Below are 19,372 nucleotides of genomic sequence, written 5' to 3'. Positions count from 1 at the left end.
TAAATAAATAAATAAATAAATAAATAAATAAATAAATAAATAAATAAAAATTATCAATTTCTGGCAACGAAAGACATATTTTTCAGCACAGTAAAAATTAGTATTTCTGGATTTTGTCGAAAACTACCCTCAAGCACATCCCATTTTGTTTAGTTCAATTGTGATCTATGGATTCATATCTACTTTTATAGTTACATACTTTTATATACAAAAATTAAACTAAATGTTAATCATAACTTTGGACTATATCTCATCTAGCACACTGTGTACTGTGATAGTGTGCTAGGGTCATAATGGAAAGCTTGAGCGTATAGGTCAGTACAGTACGAAATAAAGTATTCTTCAGTTGACAAAATTCTTTCCTTAATAACTGAACAATTAATTAACCTATTACATTACCGATTTTGGCAATTTATCAAATTATAACTATCCTATGAATACCAAAAAAAGATTCAAATTAATTCATTTGTTCCCGAGTTATTGAGAAAAGAAAATTTGTCAACTGTCTACTTTCTTTTCCGTCTTGATAAGTGACATGACTATCGTACAGCACCAATTTTCAGATTTACAAAAAGAAAGTTTTTTTCTGGATTTTCTCGAAAATTACACATAAGGATTTACATACTCATACAGGGAGGCGTACGAATAGTTGACATATTTTAATATTAGAGGCTACCTTTATTTATTATTATTATTATTATTATTATTATTATTATTATTATCATCATCATCATCATCATCATCATCATCATCATCATCATCATCATCATCATCATCATCATCATCATCATCATCATCATCATCATCATCATCATCATCATCATCATCATCATCATCATCATCATCATCATCATCATCATCATCATCATCATCATCATCATCATCATCATCATCATCATCATCATCATCATCATCATCATCATCATCATCATCATCATCATCATCATCATCATCATCATCATCATCATCATCATCATCATCATCATCATCATCATCATCATCATCATCATCATCATCATCATCATCATCATCATCATCATCATCATCATCATCATCATCATCATCATCATCGATATTCTTTCATTGATAGGTCACTTGCCACAACTGAGAAGTTTCCATGCTCCACGGTCTTCCGCTAACTTCTTCGTCTTCACGTACGATTTTTTCTGTTTTGATACCGTCCATTAATTGTAGTCTCCTTCGCCCTCCCCCCTTTTTCCTGCCACCATATCCTCTAGCACATCACTCCTTCTTAGCCAATGTCCCAACCAGTTTCTCTTTCTAATAATATCTAAAATTGTTCTTTTCTCTCATTTCTAACACCCTCTCATTCATTTTCCGCTCGATCTAGCTAATTCTCTCCACTCTTCTCCACACCCACATTTCGAAGGCTTTCAGTCGTTTCTCATCATTTTTGCGAAATGTCCATGTTTCTGACCCATATAATACAATACTCTACACGAAGCATTGTATGACTCTTTTTCTCAACTCTTTATTTAAAGGAACTACAAAACAGTATTTTCTTCCTCCTAAAGGCTTCTTTCGCCAATTCCTATCCTTGCTTTTATTTCACGTTTGCACTTTATAGTATCATTAATACTACTACCCAGGTATCGAAAACTTGTCACCTGTTCTATTTTCTCCCCTCCTACTTTTATATTTGACACCGACTGCTTCGTTCCAATCACCATGGCTTTTGTCTTTCTAACATTTATTTTCACCCATATTCTTCACAGTCCTTCTTCAAGTTTTTTAACATCTTATTGATTTTCTTTTCAGATTCCGCAACAAGCGCCATAACATCTGCAAACCGTATACACTAATCATTCCACCTCCTATCGAAATGCCATATTTATAATGTGGGCTCTTTTTCTCTATCTCTTCTAGATAAATATTAAATATTGTTGGCGAGAGACAGTACCTCTGTCGGACTTCCCTTCCAATTGCACTCTCCTTCTCTATTCTAACCTTATTTGTTGGTTCGTATATAAGTTTCGTACGAGTCTTCGTTCTTTCCATTCCAACATAACCTTCTTCAGAATTTCGAACAATCCCAATTCACGCGGTCAAAAGCCTTTTCCATATTAATAAATACAAACAACTACATCACCTCTTTCCCTTTCTCTATAAACTTTTCACCAATCAACCTTTATAATCCAATTGCTTCACTTGTGTTCTTGTCTTTACTGAACCCGAACTACCTTTACTAATGGAATAAAAATGTTTACTACATTTTGGAAAAGTATCTCAATGCAGTACATGTTCAATGTGGACACTTTTACACCGAATAACCTCTTCAAAGACGGCTGCACATGGTTCTTATCACTCTGCGATACATTTCACTACAAAACTGCACTATGTAAGGTCGAATTTCCAGAAGATTTTGGGATTCTAGCCGATAGAGTCTGGTTCTTTACATACCCCATAGAAAAAAGTCAAAGGGATTTAGAGTCAAACAAAAACTTAAAAAGCAAAAATTTTTGTTAGATGCAATAGGACAAACATGCGTGTTCAGCCATTCATTTTCTCACAATGCAGGATTGCGATAAGCTTAACTTAAGTCACGTCTAACGATAACTTTCCGTGACCTTAACTATCCATGTTTCCAGGGACTCCAAAAGGATCCGTGTTTTAAATTTAACATAAAATATTTTTGTCATACTCTAACAATTACATGTGTCAACTATCCGTGCGCCATTCGGTACCATTTTGTAGAGCTTGATTAGATGTTATAGTTGGATTTTTTTCGTGAAATCTAATAAATAATAGTATAGAATTAAACGCACCTGATTCATCTCCCATTGTATCAATAGCGATTTCTTCTAAGATTAGAGCTTTCACTCTTTTGGACGAAGCAAGAAGTAGGTGATCCTTTGGCAACAGAGATCTCAAAATAGTAATAGCTGTCTCAGCATGTTCTCTATAAAACAAACAAATGAGTGATAAATCGGACATTTTACTGAAAAAGGAAAACGCAATAATGTACAAATAGTTTCCACAAAAACTAAACCAACTTTTCTTCTTTGTATAGGTCAGACCAACGGATGAGGGAAGAGCTGTTCAATCTTGTTGTGGCTCCTGGTGGGAACAGCAAGTGGTTAACCCTTTGTAACTGCGACAATATTTGGCTCACTGGCAGGGTTCGCGTGGCTTTAATCGCCTTCGAATAGTTTAACTGCTAATGAGAAAAGTTTGTTTAATTTGTGATTCAAACATGGATCGTGTATGGGCCCTATTAGAAACAAACTATTTAAGGTCCAAAACAAAACCTTAAGGTCACTGACTACGCTTGCCATCACGGTTTGAATATTAGTGAAAACACAAAAACAACTACAATATATTGCAAATTTGGCAAAGAGGCAACCTAACATTTACAAAGTGCTAAGAAAAAACTTTCGCTTCTTTATTATTATTATTATTATTATTATTATTATTATTATTATTATTATTATTACATGCCCGTAATCAGTAAGTGCTATTTATATCATTAGCTGAAGCATTAGATCTCTATACGGGAAAAATTGATTTACGAAAAATTCTAAAAAATATACTTGAACCTCTTTCCCCCTTAGGATGAGTACTTATGCAATAAAATAAAACCTATTTCAACCCAAATAACAAGTATGTTCAAAAATTTCATTTCATTGGAGCAATTATTCTCTGTAAAAATCCTTTTTAGCCTCCTTAGGAAACGCATTTCAATCGAAAAGTAACGATAAAAACTTAGATCAACCTAGGAATTCTAAACGATAAAAACCCAGGAATTTTCTCCCTTTCGGCCCTTTAGAAGCTGAATTTTTGAACACGATCGAGCACGTGTCAACGTCATTTTCAATAAGGAGTTTATAAACCGAATTTCATTTCTCTAACTTAAAGGGGTATCTCGCTATCCTTATTGTTAGCATACTTTCGTAAAACGTTCTCCCCTCTCTCCCCCCCAACCTTTTAGAATATGAATTTTAATGAAAGTAACATGAATAAAGGCCAAAATCGATCAAAGTACTAATTATTTTCAAAATAAATAAACAGTTCAACAAAATTATATAGGAAAAAAAATCTGCTTTACGTATGAAAATAATAATACAGAGTGTCTACTAAAATTTCAAAATGAAATTTCGTGACCTTTACTTTCCCAAAACATTAAATTTCCCCAAACATTCTCAAGAGCGAATTTGGGTACGAATTGGGTCAAATTTTCATGTATGCGATAGAAGCGTGCTTTGCTTGCGATTTAGTAGCGTCTAAAGCCGACCATAGACATTTTTGGTGGTGAATTTTGACGGTTTATAAAACGAAATTTCCCAGTCTATACTTATATTTGTACAGATAAAAAAATCGTGACCCAAAAGCTAAATTTCATAACTTTTTCTTGACTTTCATGACCGTTTACTGACTTTTCATGGCTTTCGTGACCGATACACACCCTGTAATAATATAGGGAACTCAAATCTTATTTTATTTAATGACAATTCGTAAGTAATAAACAGCTTACTTGGCAAAACTGTCAATTTGTTTCTGGATTCTTAAAATAAATCCCTCCGCCCTGCCGTGTACAGCCAGCGACAAAAGTTTTTTTTTTCGTTTGATGAAATTAGTTTCGTAAATAACTTCAGAATGGACGAACAATTCGAGCACAGTTTTCAGTAAATTAAAAAGAATGCAATTTTATGTATGTTTCAGCCATACTATCGCCATTCCTAAAATAAATTTTACCAAACGGAAAGAACTCTTGTTGCTGACTGTACAAACAGAATAGTAGACATGCTCAATATGCCATTCCCTAGTAAAACACTCTGGAATTCAAAACCTCTTTATTAGTAAGTACAAAGAATAAAAAGGAAACTCTTCTATACCTAGCTTCTGCGAATCTTCCTGAACTGTACTCCTGAACATACAAGGCATATGCAAGATCTTCGTGCGCGACCGCTACATGAAGATTATTTTCGTTGAATACAGACTGACGAATACTCAAAGCAGTCTGTAAAAGAAAAATGGTATTTTACATGAAATAAATTTCACTATTCACAACCATGTGCAGAATGCCTAGTATAACTTTATTTATGATGTAGAATTAGGCTTAAGTTTTGTAGACCTTTTCATTATACTAAATTTTCATTAAATCGTATTCTATTATGACTAAATAGTTAACCAAATGAACTACAATCATACAGTGTACTGTCAACCGGGGCAATGCTGAACCCACGTGGTAAACCTGAACAAAAAGGGGAAAAGTATTTGTTTTTACCCTGAGTGTAAAATATGCATTAGATCGATTAAAAAAAAAATCAGTTCTGCAGATATATATAAGAAGCTCATACAGGTGTGTGTTTTTAGCCCCACAATGCCAGAAGAAAAAGTTTTGTACAGGGCCTATATTCGCCATTTTTCATGGGTCAATTTAAGAGGTCTGTACTTTTTGACAAATTAAATATAGAAATATTTTCCAGGCAGATAGTTGCAGGAAATGTATCAGTGTCGCTATCTGTAACTATTACTGTAGTGGTCACCGAAGTTGTATTGCCTACAAAATGACCTTATTTAAAGACGGGCAAAATATTAACGGAATGGGGCAATGCTGAACAATAATACTGTATTTGTAGTTAGTTAATTTACTTGCTCCACTTTTTTGCCTGATAATGATCCATAACAAAACCATGTGCATAGACAATGGTATTTATTGATTTTTTTTAATGAACATGAAAATCGTACTGCAATTAAAGTTGGACAGTGGTTATTGATACTTAGGAAAGAAATCAGTGAAACATTTCTTTGCCCAAGAAATTGAAGCAGTTGATTATTTTTATGATGTCAAATTTGTTCGCAAAAATATGAATAGTACTATCTTTTACTGACCATAACAGGAGGACGTGGACACTGTTTCCGTTGATGATGTGGTCCTGCTGTTGCCTCAGCCTGTGTCAGACAGAAGGGCACTACTATGTATTTTTCAGTTTCATTTGAGGGTCTAAATGTACAGCAAATAGACGTTTGTACAGTAAATACATTTTTTTGATAGGTAACCCATGTTTCATTTAAACTTCTGTTAAGCATTGGTACTTTTTACAAGCACGAGTAATATGCTGTGCTCCTTCTTTCACTGGTATATATATAAGGTAAAGGTATATATGTACTGCATTCACAGAAGCAGAATAGCTGTATTTAATTTACTTGGTTTTCAGTGTTCATTTTCAAAGTTTTTCTGGAATGTAAAATTTTTTGCCAGGCTTTATTTTTTGGAGAATTGTCACGCTCCTTGGTACATTAAGATCTCATGCTGAAAGTATTTTGGTTCAGTTACATTATTTTTGTTAGCCTAATAGAAGTTCTATCTCGCACAACTTCCACTTTCTATGTGACCTGTATGTAAACGGTCAAAATCTGGCAGAAGTATGTCAAGTTACATACTTACAGAATCAGCTAAAAGAACACGTTTCTCTTATATCAATATTGCCCCTCTGACAGACACCTACGTCAAGATAATGGCAATTCAACTGACTATATCAGCATTCGGGGCAATGCTGATACAGTATTAATTATTATTATTTCTGTAATATGTTAATACTAATTAATCCCAATTTTGTATTAATGTGAAGATCTAGGAAGGATGTACACAAATTAATTTTCTTTGCAATTCCAGCTGTAATCATTTTGAAATTACCTTTTTACAACAAAAGTGTATCAGCATTGCCCCGTTTGACGGTACGACATTTTACATTGCTCTTTTATTTTGCTTCTATCTTCTTTCTCAGAATATACATAAACCTATTATATATATATATATATATATATATATAGACATAGGGTAACTCTGTTATTATCAGAGTTACAAAAAATGCAAGAGGGGAAACCGTCTCCAAATATGAAGTTTTCAATCTCAAGTGAAGGAATTTTTTAAATCGGACGATCCGTTTAGGCTGTACACTCTTTATGCGCCCAATGTTAAATGGAAATGCAACATTGCCATTTACCTGGATCCATAACATAAATGAATGAAGTTACTGTCTTTTGCGCTAACGTGTCGATGGCCAGCCCCCATTTCAAACATGCCCCGATTCACTTTATGTTGTGGGTCCAGGTAAATGACAACGTAGTATTTTCATTTAACATTGGGCACATAAAGAGTGTACAGCCCAAACGGCTCGTCCGATTAAAAAAAAAAAAAAAAAAATCCTTCACTTTAGATTCAAAATCTCATATTTGGAGAGAGTTTCCTCTCTTACATTTTGTTGTAACTGATAATAACAGAATTACCCTATGTCAGGAGACTTTTGAGACACTCTGTATATAAGGGAGGGAAAAAGAGTGGGGCTTGTAATTATTTTTGCAAATCTTCAGAAATTGGATGTCAAAGAGGTTTGAGATCAATTTTACAGCAGTTTCTTATGAACTCACACATTTTGAATCCAATATATATATATATATATATATGTGTGTGTGTGTGTGTGAGAGAGAGAGAGAAAGAGAGAGAGAGAGAAAGAGAGAGAGAGAGAGAGATTTTTCAATAAGTAACTCAGACCAACCGAGGAAGACAAGTGTCACTGCATAGAACAATCTTAATACGACGCATTTACTCTTAATTTCTATGGAATGGAACTTGTTAAGATGTTCGACCACAAACGTAAATAACCATAGAATCACACAGATATAACAATATCTATTACGTTCACAACTAGTATAAGGTTGAAAGCAAGAGCAGTCAAACTAACTCCTCTAATAAAATAATAAGGCGATACTTCACTTAAAGATAGCTGAGCATTTCTTTAATGAACATCTATAATATTTCCAAACTAAAATCTTGTACTGCTCATGGTCGTGAAGATACCACGTTCTCAGCATTGACAATGATGAACGAAAGCTTGAAATTCTCCCACTGTGTAAATGTAATTTTTCCTTGACTGCAGCTTGTATACATTTTTTATACAAAAATTACTTGAACAAGATTAAAATTGCGTATTATTTATGATTGTCACCAAAGTGTACAAACAAAAGATACGGAAGAACGAAACAACCAGCATATATATATATATATAGTATGGCGCTAAATTCGTTGTACAAAAGCAGAGGAGTGATTCCTGAGAGTAAAACAAACAAAACAGTTCCTATAAACATAGGGTGAAAACCCCATCGTTTACGTGTTATTGGCTGCCGAAAATATGAAAAAATGAATTTTAAAGGTCTATAGCTCCAAAACTATGGGACCTACTGTAGTCGGGTCAAGACTTCACTTAGAAACTAGTATGTGCTCTATCAAAAAATACATGTTTTAGAATCCTAAGGTACTCACGCAACAGTTTTTATGGAGGTAGTTGGAGACTACTTTATATCATAAGCCCGTAGTCAAACTCCCTCCACAAAAATTGTTGTGGAAGCACCTCAGGATTCTGTAACACGCATTTTTGTATAGGACACATACTAGTTCCTAAGTGAAGTCTTGACCCGACCAAGGTAGATCTCATAGTTTTGGAGCTATGAACCTTTAAAATTAATTTTTTTCATGATTTCGGCAGTCTATAACACGTAAACGATGGGGTTTTCACCCTATGTTTATTGGAACTTTTTTTGTTTACTCTCAGAAATCACTCCTCTGCTTTTGTACAACGAATTTAGTGCCATACTGTATATATATATTCAATCAACTTATAATTTAGTAGGTGCCATCTTCAAGGGCGGAGCTCATGTAGTGCGAATTGCATGCTAACTTGTAGGTTTGTAGGTTATCTCATATAGCTTCGCTGCTGAAAGAGGTGCTAAATTCTAATACAACAATGAAAAACGTACATTATGAGTTCTTTCGCGAAAATCCTTTATCAGATAGGAAAGGAAAAACAAACGAGAAAAGAAAAGAAAATTCAAGGACCGAAAATACTGAGAAGCGTCCATTTGGACATCGTGCTGGAATACAGCGTCTTGTAGCCACATGATGGCATTACTAGAACATAAGTATGGAGTTTAGTGGACATTAATAGGACGGGTAAGCTGGCAGGAGCGCAGCTGAGTAAAGGATCCCCGCTAGGGCGTGGGATCGAAAAATTGGCCGCAGAAATGGCTTTAAATGGAGCAACACGATGGTCTTTACTTTGAATACTTAGTAGTTTTTGTTGTAACTTGACGCATGAAGCAAGTAAATGACGGAAATATTGCAAAAACTGTTGGCTCACCCTTGTACGATGAAAAATGTAGACAGGTAATGAACACCCTGAGCAATTTTGAATAAAGAAATGGGTATCTTGCATTTACACATACACACAAAACACAATAGCAATGGAAAAAAAAAAAAAAAAAAAAAAATGAAGGCTTATACCGAAATTATTAAGAGTCGAGCAAAATGGAACCCATAATGCTGAATTGTTTGAATTCAATCAATATGTTAAACTGAAACACCGTGTGCGTGGGTTTCCTCGGGGTTCTCCTGTTTCCTCCCACTTTTTTCATTCCACCATTTCATTCATTACTCATCATCACCGTCTCCTTTAGCCTAACCGGCATAACCGTGGGACGTAAAACTCAAATATTTCATTTCATTTTGAAATACAGATGTATCACGATAGCACTGGTGATAAGAGTAAGGACATATGAAAAAGAAGACAATAACAGTCGAAATGAAATCTTTAAATTTTACATCCCACGGTTATGTCGGCTAGACTAAGGAAGATGGTGATGATGAGAAATGAATGAAATGGTGGAATGAAGGAAAGTAGGAACCCACGCACATGCTTTGTCCACCACAAAGTTCACTTGGCGCGAACTGGGATCGAACCAACGACCTCATGTATTAGAGGTGAAAGCTCTACCACTGAGCCACCGCGGCTCCAATAACAGTAGAAGTATACGAAAAATTTTAACGTCTACGTATATCGAGAATGCAAATCTGACAGACGCAATATCATTTTACAGAACTGACTACTAAGAGAAGTTTGAAGTCTAATGGCCTTTTCAGCACTGATTTTACACGACACGTGATTTTACAATTTAATGTGAAATTACAGAAGCTTCCATTAAGAATCGAATTTGGGTCTTCCAAGCCAAAAGCGCATACGCTAACAATAGAAGTTAGTTTTTCAAAATTCGTCCTTTTTTGACAGTATTGTTCACGAATTGGACTGTCGAACACAAGCCCAACCATTGAAGAAATAATTTATAGGAATATAGAGTTCCTAATGCTCTGGAGAAATCTATTTCCTTGATCTTTGGCAGGAAATTCCCTTACTTTCATGACATGTGTCGGACAACGTTGACATATAAATAAGGAATAAATACCGGTGAATATATATGAGAACATTTATTTTATAGAGACAAATAATAATCAATTGCTCATACATACATCCCACATACCACCCATAAAAATCTACGCAACATTCCATACTGTGATCATTAATGGTTAGTTAAGCTGAAATTGGTGTACAATTAATGTTAGAAAAAATACATTTTATAAATTTTCCCTGATTGTCTCTGATTCCCAATCTTTTTCTTTGAATTTCCCTGATCTGCACCATTTTCCCTCAGTTTTCCTGACTTTCCTGCTCAGTAGGAACCCTGGAATAACAATCAAGTCATACTAATCTATATTATTTTGAACGTTTAACAAAGATATGTTTACTTTTTTCTAATTCATCACCTTTTTCAATAGCTTTTACCAGTATCAAGGAATGTGCACATTTTTCAGGAAAGAAAAGAAAAAAAAAAAAAGAAAGAAACATTGTGTAACCAATATAATGAACACTATATATTTTTTTAAATAAGAAAACTCATCCTGTGTTATTTTAATATCATTTGCGATTAGTTAAAACGAAATAAACTCACCTTATACACTTGCACACTATGTTTTATAGAGTCGTAGTTCAACAAATAAAAACCATAGTCTAACAAACTGTCCGAATATTTCGGATGCTCATCACTAAACTCTTCTCTTGCCATATACACAGCCTGCTTAATTAACAGTTCAGCCTTCTTAAACTCTCTCTTCACAACACACGATTTAGCTGTGTTCCGTAGAACATCAATCACTATTCGAGGAGGGAGGTTTGGTGTTATCTCTTGCAGAGCTTCAATGCTCCACTTGTATGCCTAGAATAAAAACAGGAACTTGTGAGAATTTCGAAAAAGAAACAAAAATCAAATTAACTTTTTTATGTAATAAGTATACTATTTTAATTGCTGATTACACAGAAAAAAAAAATATGTGCACCGGCCCCCAGTGTATGGATTCGATGTATTTTGTTACACAGAATACAAATTTCGAAACCCTAGGACAACTGTCAATTTTTTTGTTATGTGCAAGAAACGAGTGGTTTTGGATAGGGAGGAAACACGTTTTTCGCCCATAAAACAAAATCGACATTCAATCGTCCTACGGCTTCGAAACTTGGGTTCTGTGTAATAAAATACATTGAATCTATACCCTGGGGACCGCTGAACAGTAGGTTTTAATTCTTTTTTTCCACACCCGTATTACGTGTATCTTCCTTATCCAAATTCCCTAAGCTTTTCGCACATAAAAGGGAACTGACACGGTCAATCGTCCCGGGGTTTTAAAATTTGGATTCTGTATAACAAAATACATCGAATCCATACCCTGGGGTCCGCTGCATAGAACTTTTGTTTTTTTGCATAGCTGTACAAACAAACAAACAAAAAGAAATGAACCGACGATCGATCTTCCTGGGGTTTCGAAATTTGGATTCTGTGTAACAAAATACATCGAATCCATACCCTGGGGTCCGCTGCACAGAACTTTTGTTTTTTTTTGCATAGCTGTATTACATGTATCCTTTCAATCCAAAATCGCTCAAGTTTTTTGCCCATAACAAACAAACAAACAAAAAGAAATGAGCCGACGATCGATCTTCCTGGGGTTTCGAAATTTGGATTCTGTGTAACAAAATACATCGAATCCATACCCTGGGGTCCGCTGCACAGAACTTTTGTTTTTTTGCATAGCTGTATTACGTGTATCCTTTCTATCCAAAATCGCTCAAGTTTTTTGCCCATAACAAACAAACAAACAAAAAGAAATGAGCCGACGATCGATCTTCCTGGGGTTTCGAAATTTGGATTCTGTGTAACAAAATACATCGAATCCATACCCTGGGGTCCGCTGCACAGAACTTTTGTTTTTTTGCATAGCTGTATTACGTGTAAACTTTCTATCCAAAATCGCTCAAGTTTTTTGCCCATAACAAACAAACAAACAAAAAGAAATGAGCCGACGATCGATCTTCCTGGGGTTTCGAAATTTGGATTCTGTGTAACAAAATACATCGAATCCATACCCTGGGGTCCGCTGCACAGAACTTTTGTTTTTTTGCATAGCTGTATTACGTGTATCCTTTCTATCCAAAATCGCTCAAGTTTTTTGCCCATAACAAACAAACAAACAAAAAGAAATGAGACGATCGATCTTCCTGGGGTTTCGAAATTTGGACTCTGTGTAACTAAATACATCGAATCCATACCCTGGGGTCCAGTGCGAAGTACTTTTATCTTTTGTGTGGCTATGTTATCATTTATATACTTCGTGATCAATATTTGGTTCTATCTAATTCGAACCTATGAAGGATAGTCTATATGATTTCAGAAATTATATGTAAAATCATGGGTAGGAACTAGTGCTGATCATATTTCATGACATCTGTTTTTTCTGAAAACTCGAATATCTGAAAATCAATTCGGTTTTTGAAATCAACATCTGTTATAAAAATCGAAATTGAATTTCGGTTTAGAAATAATAAAATGGTTTCAAAACCCAACAACTAGCCGTGATTTTCACCGTCTCTCTATTACAAAAATACTTTTATGTAAATAACAGTACTCGAATCCGGAGGAGGGTGCCGCGCTGGCTCAGTGGTAGAGCGTTCACCTTGGTTCGATCTCTAGTGCATAGAGTCCTTGGTTCGATCCAAACTCGCGCCAAGTGAGCTTTATGGTATACAAACACCGTGTGCGTGGGTTTTCTCGGGGGGGGGGGTCTTCATTCCACCATTTCACTGATTTCTCATCATCACAGTCTCCTTTAGCCTAGCCGGCATAACCGTGGGCCGTAAAACTTAAAGATTTAATTTTATTTCATTTCGAATTCGGAGGAACGGTATTCCCTTTCTTCCCATATTTTTAAAATGACCATTCTCCTAGTTTTCGAAACATTTCCTATATAATCAGTCATCAAAACGAGAAATGTCAAACGTTAGCGCCACTATATACTTTGTATATGAACTTTCAAGTGTACCGCCCAATTTAAAATTGAACATGTTTGATCTAAGAAAGATGCAGGTATGAAAATTAAATGGAAGGAAGTAAAAAATGAAATGAAATCTTTCAATTTTACGTCTGGCGAGGCGAAAAGAGACGGTGATGATGAGAAATGAATGAAGTGGAAGGAAACGGAAGAACCCTGAGAAAACCCACACACACGGTGTTTGTCTACCACAAAGATAACTTGGCGCGAGCTGGGATCAAACCAAGGACCCCACCCCATGCACCAGAGGTGAACGCTCTACCACTGAGCCACCGAAGCCCCTAAATGGAAGGAAGTGTTGGTGTATATCATACTGGAGTATACGACCCATTTCGAGCATTACCTAACATCCAGCATAACAATGCAGGATGGTATTTGGGGAGAGGGGGGAGGGCAATCAGCGAATTGGCCACAGTGGAGTAAGGTATTCAGTGACGCCTTTGCTATTCTGTATAAAAGGGCAGATCCTAAGCAAGATATTGTTTTTTCCAATATAAGCTATGTTAATTGTTTTAATATTTTTTCTTTTTTCTTTCTTTCCTTTTAAACCTTACATGTTAACAATGAGAATGAATCAAATCTAATTTGCTACTAATATGAAACTTTAAAATGTATAAATCTCACACAAAATGAATAACAGAGTATTTATTCAATAACATGTAATAAGAGCTTCATATAGTAGTTGCGGAGCGGGCCGGGACCCTTCGTGTAGGGCCCCAGTGCGTTGTACCGCTTGTGCCACCGATTGTTACGGTTCTAAATATACTTCTACTACTGATTAACACTAATTTCCGGATATTCAGAATGAATGCTAGAAAGAACGAAAGGAAATACAAAGTGGGTGAATTTCTTTTTTCTTCTTGTAGTACGTTATCGCTATCGGGAATCAAGCGCATGTTCGCGTACATCAAAGACGCGAGTGCTAGTCACTAGACCCGTGGAGAGTGCAATTTTGGTGCATTTAATTGAGTTTATGCATAACATCCGAAAACCAAAACCATAAATCAATTATTGGTTTTCCGAAAAGCCGATTTTCACAGCGCTAGTAGGAATGCAACCTTCAGACTTGGGTTTCACGATAGCGTCATATGATGAAAACAACGGTAACTTCGTTGAACAGTAGTTTGCGGATACAGCAGACTTGAGACTACAATATGTGTTCAGTTTTGTTTTAATCTTGTTGTCTGTTAAACGAAGGAGACATTGTAGTTGATTGCCGCCCGTAATTTTCGATTGATAAATAAGTGAAACCTGGAATATCTGAATATCGAAATAACAATAAAATTTGGACTCTGGTTGTATAAATAAAGAATAATTTAATTAACCACGTTGTAAATTCTGCAATGAGAAAAAAGGTACCTTTTCAGGCATGTAGCCAGGATTTCGTAATGGGGGTGGGGTGGGGGCGTGACATCAAATACCGTGGTTATCACTCCAGGGACTTCACCATTCTAAACTATTTTATTGCCAACATATATTGGTTCGTTTATCCAGGATTTCGTAACGGGGGAGGGGTGTCGTGGCATAAAATATTGTGGTTATTATACCAGGGGCTTGATCAATTTAAACTATTTTTACTGGCAACATATACTGTTTTTTTACGACAATAAAATGAGGATATGTTAGTAAGTATTTTAATACAAAACTATAAAGAAATCTCGAGTAAAAGAATATAAAAACTATTGAAAAAGATTTTACAACATCTACGTTCCTTCCTCTGTTCATTCAAATATAACAATTTTCCTTTTATCATGACAACTATTATAAAAAATACATATCCACTATTATAAAAAGTACATAATCAATAATGTCTTGTAAAATATTTTAGAAAATACGATATCTGGCTTCCTTTCTCTGTTGAATCACATGTTAAGAGCATTTTTTTTCCACATAACTTTTTGTTTTTATTATTCCGTCAACAACTGTCTGTTCCAAATGACAAGTTCAAGGAGCAAGAGAAAATTGTTTCTGAAATAATATGTTTGATACTGCAGAGAAGCGATGGCGAAAAATTATTTTTAGTTTTGCTTTTTATTTTTAACGCTGATTATTCTTTTTCTCGTTTCTTTTTGTTTCATCCTTCCTTAATTTTTTTTTCATTTCTGGTTTCGAAAAGGGCTACGGCTACGTGCCTGCACTTTTTGATATAATAACAGTGTTCACAGTTCAAGCCACACAGCGAATTTCTACACATAAGCGTATTCGTCTGTACTGAAAGTTTTGTATAAATTCTTAAGAGGACTATGCACAGTTCCTTTTTCTTTTAACCTACTGACCCTCATTTTTCTCTATCTTTCTTGAAAACGATGATTTACAGTACAAAATACAAGGTGAAAAGCGGAACTTACTCATGGGAGGTGTGATTGCGTTCATTTTTTTTTTTTTTTTTTTTTTTTTTATCTGCTAATCTATTGCACGGACTAAAGGACACAGACATACAAACAACTTACACAGAAAAAGAAACATGCATATCAATAAGTCTTCATGCTGTAACCAGGACTCGAACCTCCATACTTAAGTAATAGTGGTGAAATACAGGGGGTATCAAAAAGGACATTAGAACTTTGAAAACTCGTATTTATATTTAAAAAGGGCTTCCATTGGTGAGGCGGCACACATCCCATCTGAAGTCTCACTTGCTCTACAACGTCTTCAAATGCACGGGCACGAAATGAGGATCTGTTGTCTCTTACCGAACATCCAGTTTCAATAAAACACTTATGCCACTGATAAATAGTAGGTTTACTGGGAGGATCTTTAACATACTTTGTACGAAAATTACGTTGCACAGTTGTCGCAGACCAGTAAAGGCAACTGCCGCTAGCGCCTGCGGTGGCTTGTTTCTGAACTAGTATACTACGTGAGTCAAAACTTGATGTATTTTGCTACAAAATGACATCAAAACCATGTCTCTAAGATAATGAATAAATCAATATGAATTTTCAAAGTTGTAAAGTTCTTTTCGATACACCCTGTATAAGAATGAGAGCCTAACTCCTTTTTGATACACCCTGTATAAGAATGAGAGCCTAACTCCTTTTTAATACACCCTGTATAAGAATGAGAGCCTAACTCCTTTTTGATACACCCTGTATAAGAATGAAAGCCTAACTCCTTTTTGATACACCCTGTATAAGAATGACAGCCTAACTCCTTTTTGATACACCCTGTATAAGAATGAGGGCCTAACTCCGTTTTGATACACCCTGTATAAGAATGACAGCCTAACTCCTTTTTGATACACCCTGTATAAGAATGAGAGCCACTATGCTCAAGCTAACATTTATCTGTTGACACTAATTAAAAACTAGAGAAAAAAAAAGTTGTCAATGTCGCTGGCTATCAGGCGCTGTTGAATTATATATTTTTCACGAGTTTGACCACTAATTTCTTATTCTAAACAGAGAAGCCACACTTCATGTCCCTTATATTGCTTTAAATACAACAGTACGCTTCCAGTCTAAATTAATGATAAATATTACGTTTATTTTATGTTCCATGAAGACATTATTAATATATTTTCCTTTTTAATCACTTACCTCGTCATACTGGCTTCTAAAATAATACAGGATAGAAAACTGTGCATAGAGTCCTGCTAAATTTGGCACGTCATTTTCTCGCCTTAATTTCTCTATCGTTTCATTGGCCAACTGATGCGTAATATCAGCTTCTGAGAAATGGCAAAATGCTGTTTGTACATGTAATAATCTGAAATGATCAAGACATCAACACCATACTTTAGATCGATATGCATAAAACCACGAAATAGCTTAGTACTGGATTATTGAGTTAACAATTATAGCTCATTTATTATAATAAACACACAGGGACTACGGACAACGGTTGGATACTTGAAAATTCCTGTAAAAATTAATCTTCAACTTGTTGGAAGTGAGGCTAAACAAAACTTTTACAGGACTGCCGTACAGAACAGCTCAATAATAATAATAATAATAATAATAATAATAATAATAATAATAATAATAATAATAATAATAATAATAATAAATAATAATAATAATAATAATAAAAATAAAAAAACACGGAAAAATAAAGAGTTGTGTTCCAGTTCTTGTAAACAGAATGTTTCCAAGTTCCGGAGATCCATAAGAGGCTGCAGTGGGCACATGCAGAGGACGAAATTAATAAAGCAGTGTCAGAAGATGGATTAAGAAGCTCTGGGACGGAGAAATCTCATTTTGCTTGATAAACATCGAAGAGGAAGACCTGCAACTACAGCAACGGATGAAAACCAGAAAAGAATGTGTGCGATGATTAAAGAGAATTGTGCTGTGGCCATGTGAGAGTTGTATGAGGAGATTCGATGCGGATATACTACCATGGAAGTATTTGCTCATGAACTGAGGGCCGCTATTCGATTAAAAACAAAAACAAAGCACATTCTGCTGAGCAGTATTGTTTTGGACCAAAGTTTTTTTTTTTTTTGGTTTAAATAATTTACTCTATGTATTTATATTAGATATGGACAGAAATTAGTTTGTTTCGCCTTGGTGTTATTATGCAACAACAAGGTTATGCTGCAAGGGGTCACATAAGCTTAAAGGGGAATTCAAACCGCTTCTCGGCTTCATCCAAGAAAAGTTGTCCATTTCGACACGAAACCGGGACTAATTGGTCACAAATGCGATTGCCGACTCACTCACGAAGGACTCCTGATAAAAATACGTTGTACTGATCTTTACATAGGCCTAGTTGTTAATATAATTGTCAAGAGTCATTTCAGAAGGACAAAAAGATAAACAGTTACACACGTAAAAACATTATACAGAATTACATGTAAATCGGGAAACTCCCGCCTTAGCCATTGGGAAAATCCTGTTATTACTTTAAATGTGTTTGTATGTAAAATTTTAAGGTCAACGTATCATAATCACTACGCTAAAACTGAGGTATTAAATTACAAACTTGGTATGTAGATATTCAATAAAATTAAAACAAATTCAAATCCAAGCTGATGTTGGAAGCTGCGTAGGCAGTTGATAAATTTTACCAATTTCTATCAATATATTTATAAAACAACAGGCATTCAGGCAAGTAGAAATATATAATTTGGTTTCGTTTCGTATGTTTAGGCTTAACATCCTTATGAAATACCAAGGTTATCACGGAGAAGACTTCTGCTTAAAGGGACATCTCGAATCGCTACTTGGTTTACACTTGAAAGATGGGTTGTGGTTCGACCGAGAATTGAACACGGGACCCTTTGATTAAAAGGTGAAAAGTACATAAACGTAATGCAGATGGTTTCATATGTGGAGACTCAATATGAAGTTCACACGATTTAAAGCATTTTTCGTTCTTTTTTTGTTTGGTTTAAACCAGCCAAAATGGGGTGATCAGTAATGGTTAACTCCCTTATTACAGCTCTGATACAGCCTCATCTGATTTCCATTTATTTGCTCTCTTAACGATAACTTTATTCGGAACTGAAAGATATTAAATCCGGTGAAGGTATTGACAACCGACGTTTTGAATGCAGACATCGCATTCATCTTCAGGGATTGTAATGGAGAGACCGGAGACGTCAGCATGTATATATAGTGACTATGTATGGGTCAAAAAACAACTTCCGAAAAGTTTTCAGAGCGGATTTCCGCGGTGGCAGAATTGAAAGCAAACAGTAATATTTTGAATTTGATAGCCTCAACAGTCCCAACAACATATGTACACTCATGTCCAAAATGATTGTCCCATATCTATAACTGTCTTCTTGTAAGAATATGATTTGATACGGATTTTACAGGGCACTTTTAATACAGATACTATGCGTATAATCGGGAAATGTATATTTGTGGTTAATTTCATAGGAAAAGAATTATAAATACGAAAATTAGAATAAGTAAAATAAAATGTTGCTAAATGAACACGAAAGTTTTATTTTTGTTTTATTGTTCTTATTTACTGCTTTTTTGATATGAAATTTGCCACATACATGTCTTTGCCGATTATACACATACTAACATTATAAGAAATACTGGGCGAATTCGTTATCAAATTATATTCCTACAACATATTTATAGACATGTGACATTAATTTTGGACATGAGTATACCTATTTTTACACACACACACACACACACACACACACACACACACACACACACACACACACACTCTCTC

The 19,372-nt window shown here is 35.1% G+C and overlaps 1 protein-coding gene across 2 annotated transcripts in view; it reads right to left on the bottom strand.

Moving 5' to 3' along the window:
* Pat1 (Protein interacting with APP tail-1) overlaps positions 1 to 19,372 on the bottom strand; it is a 49,136-nt gene that overhangs the window by 15,395 nt on the left and 14,369 nt on the right. For both annotated transcript variants that reach the window (XM_081770898.1, XM_081770899.1), the window contains exons 5-8: positions 16,771 to 16,939; positions 10,801 to 11,064; positions 4,854 to 4,978; positions 2,787 to 2,920 (exon numbers count right to left, since the gene is read on the bottom strand). In XM_081770898.1, the coding sequence (XP_081627024.1) occupies positions 2,787 to 2,920; positions 4,854 to 4,978; positions 10,801 to 11,064; positions 16,771 to 16,939 (692 nt within the window). The remainder of the gene's footprint in view (positions 1 to 2,786; positions 2,921 to 4,853; positions 4,979 to 10,800; positions 11,065 to 16,770; positions 16,940 to 19,372) is intronic.

Source organism: Thermobia domestica, chromosome 9, assembly GCF_964235325.1.
Source record: "Thermobia domestica chromosome 9, izTheDome1.hap1.1, whole genome shotgun sequence".
NCBI classification, from domain to species: Eukaryota; Metazoa; Arthropoda; class Insecta; order Zygentoma; family Lepismatidae; genus Thermobia; species Thermobia domestica.
This window is presented reverse-complemented; position numbering and strand designations above follow the sequence as displayed.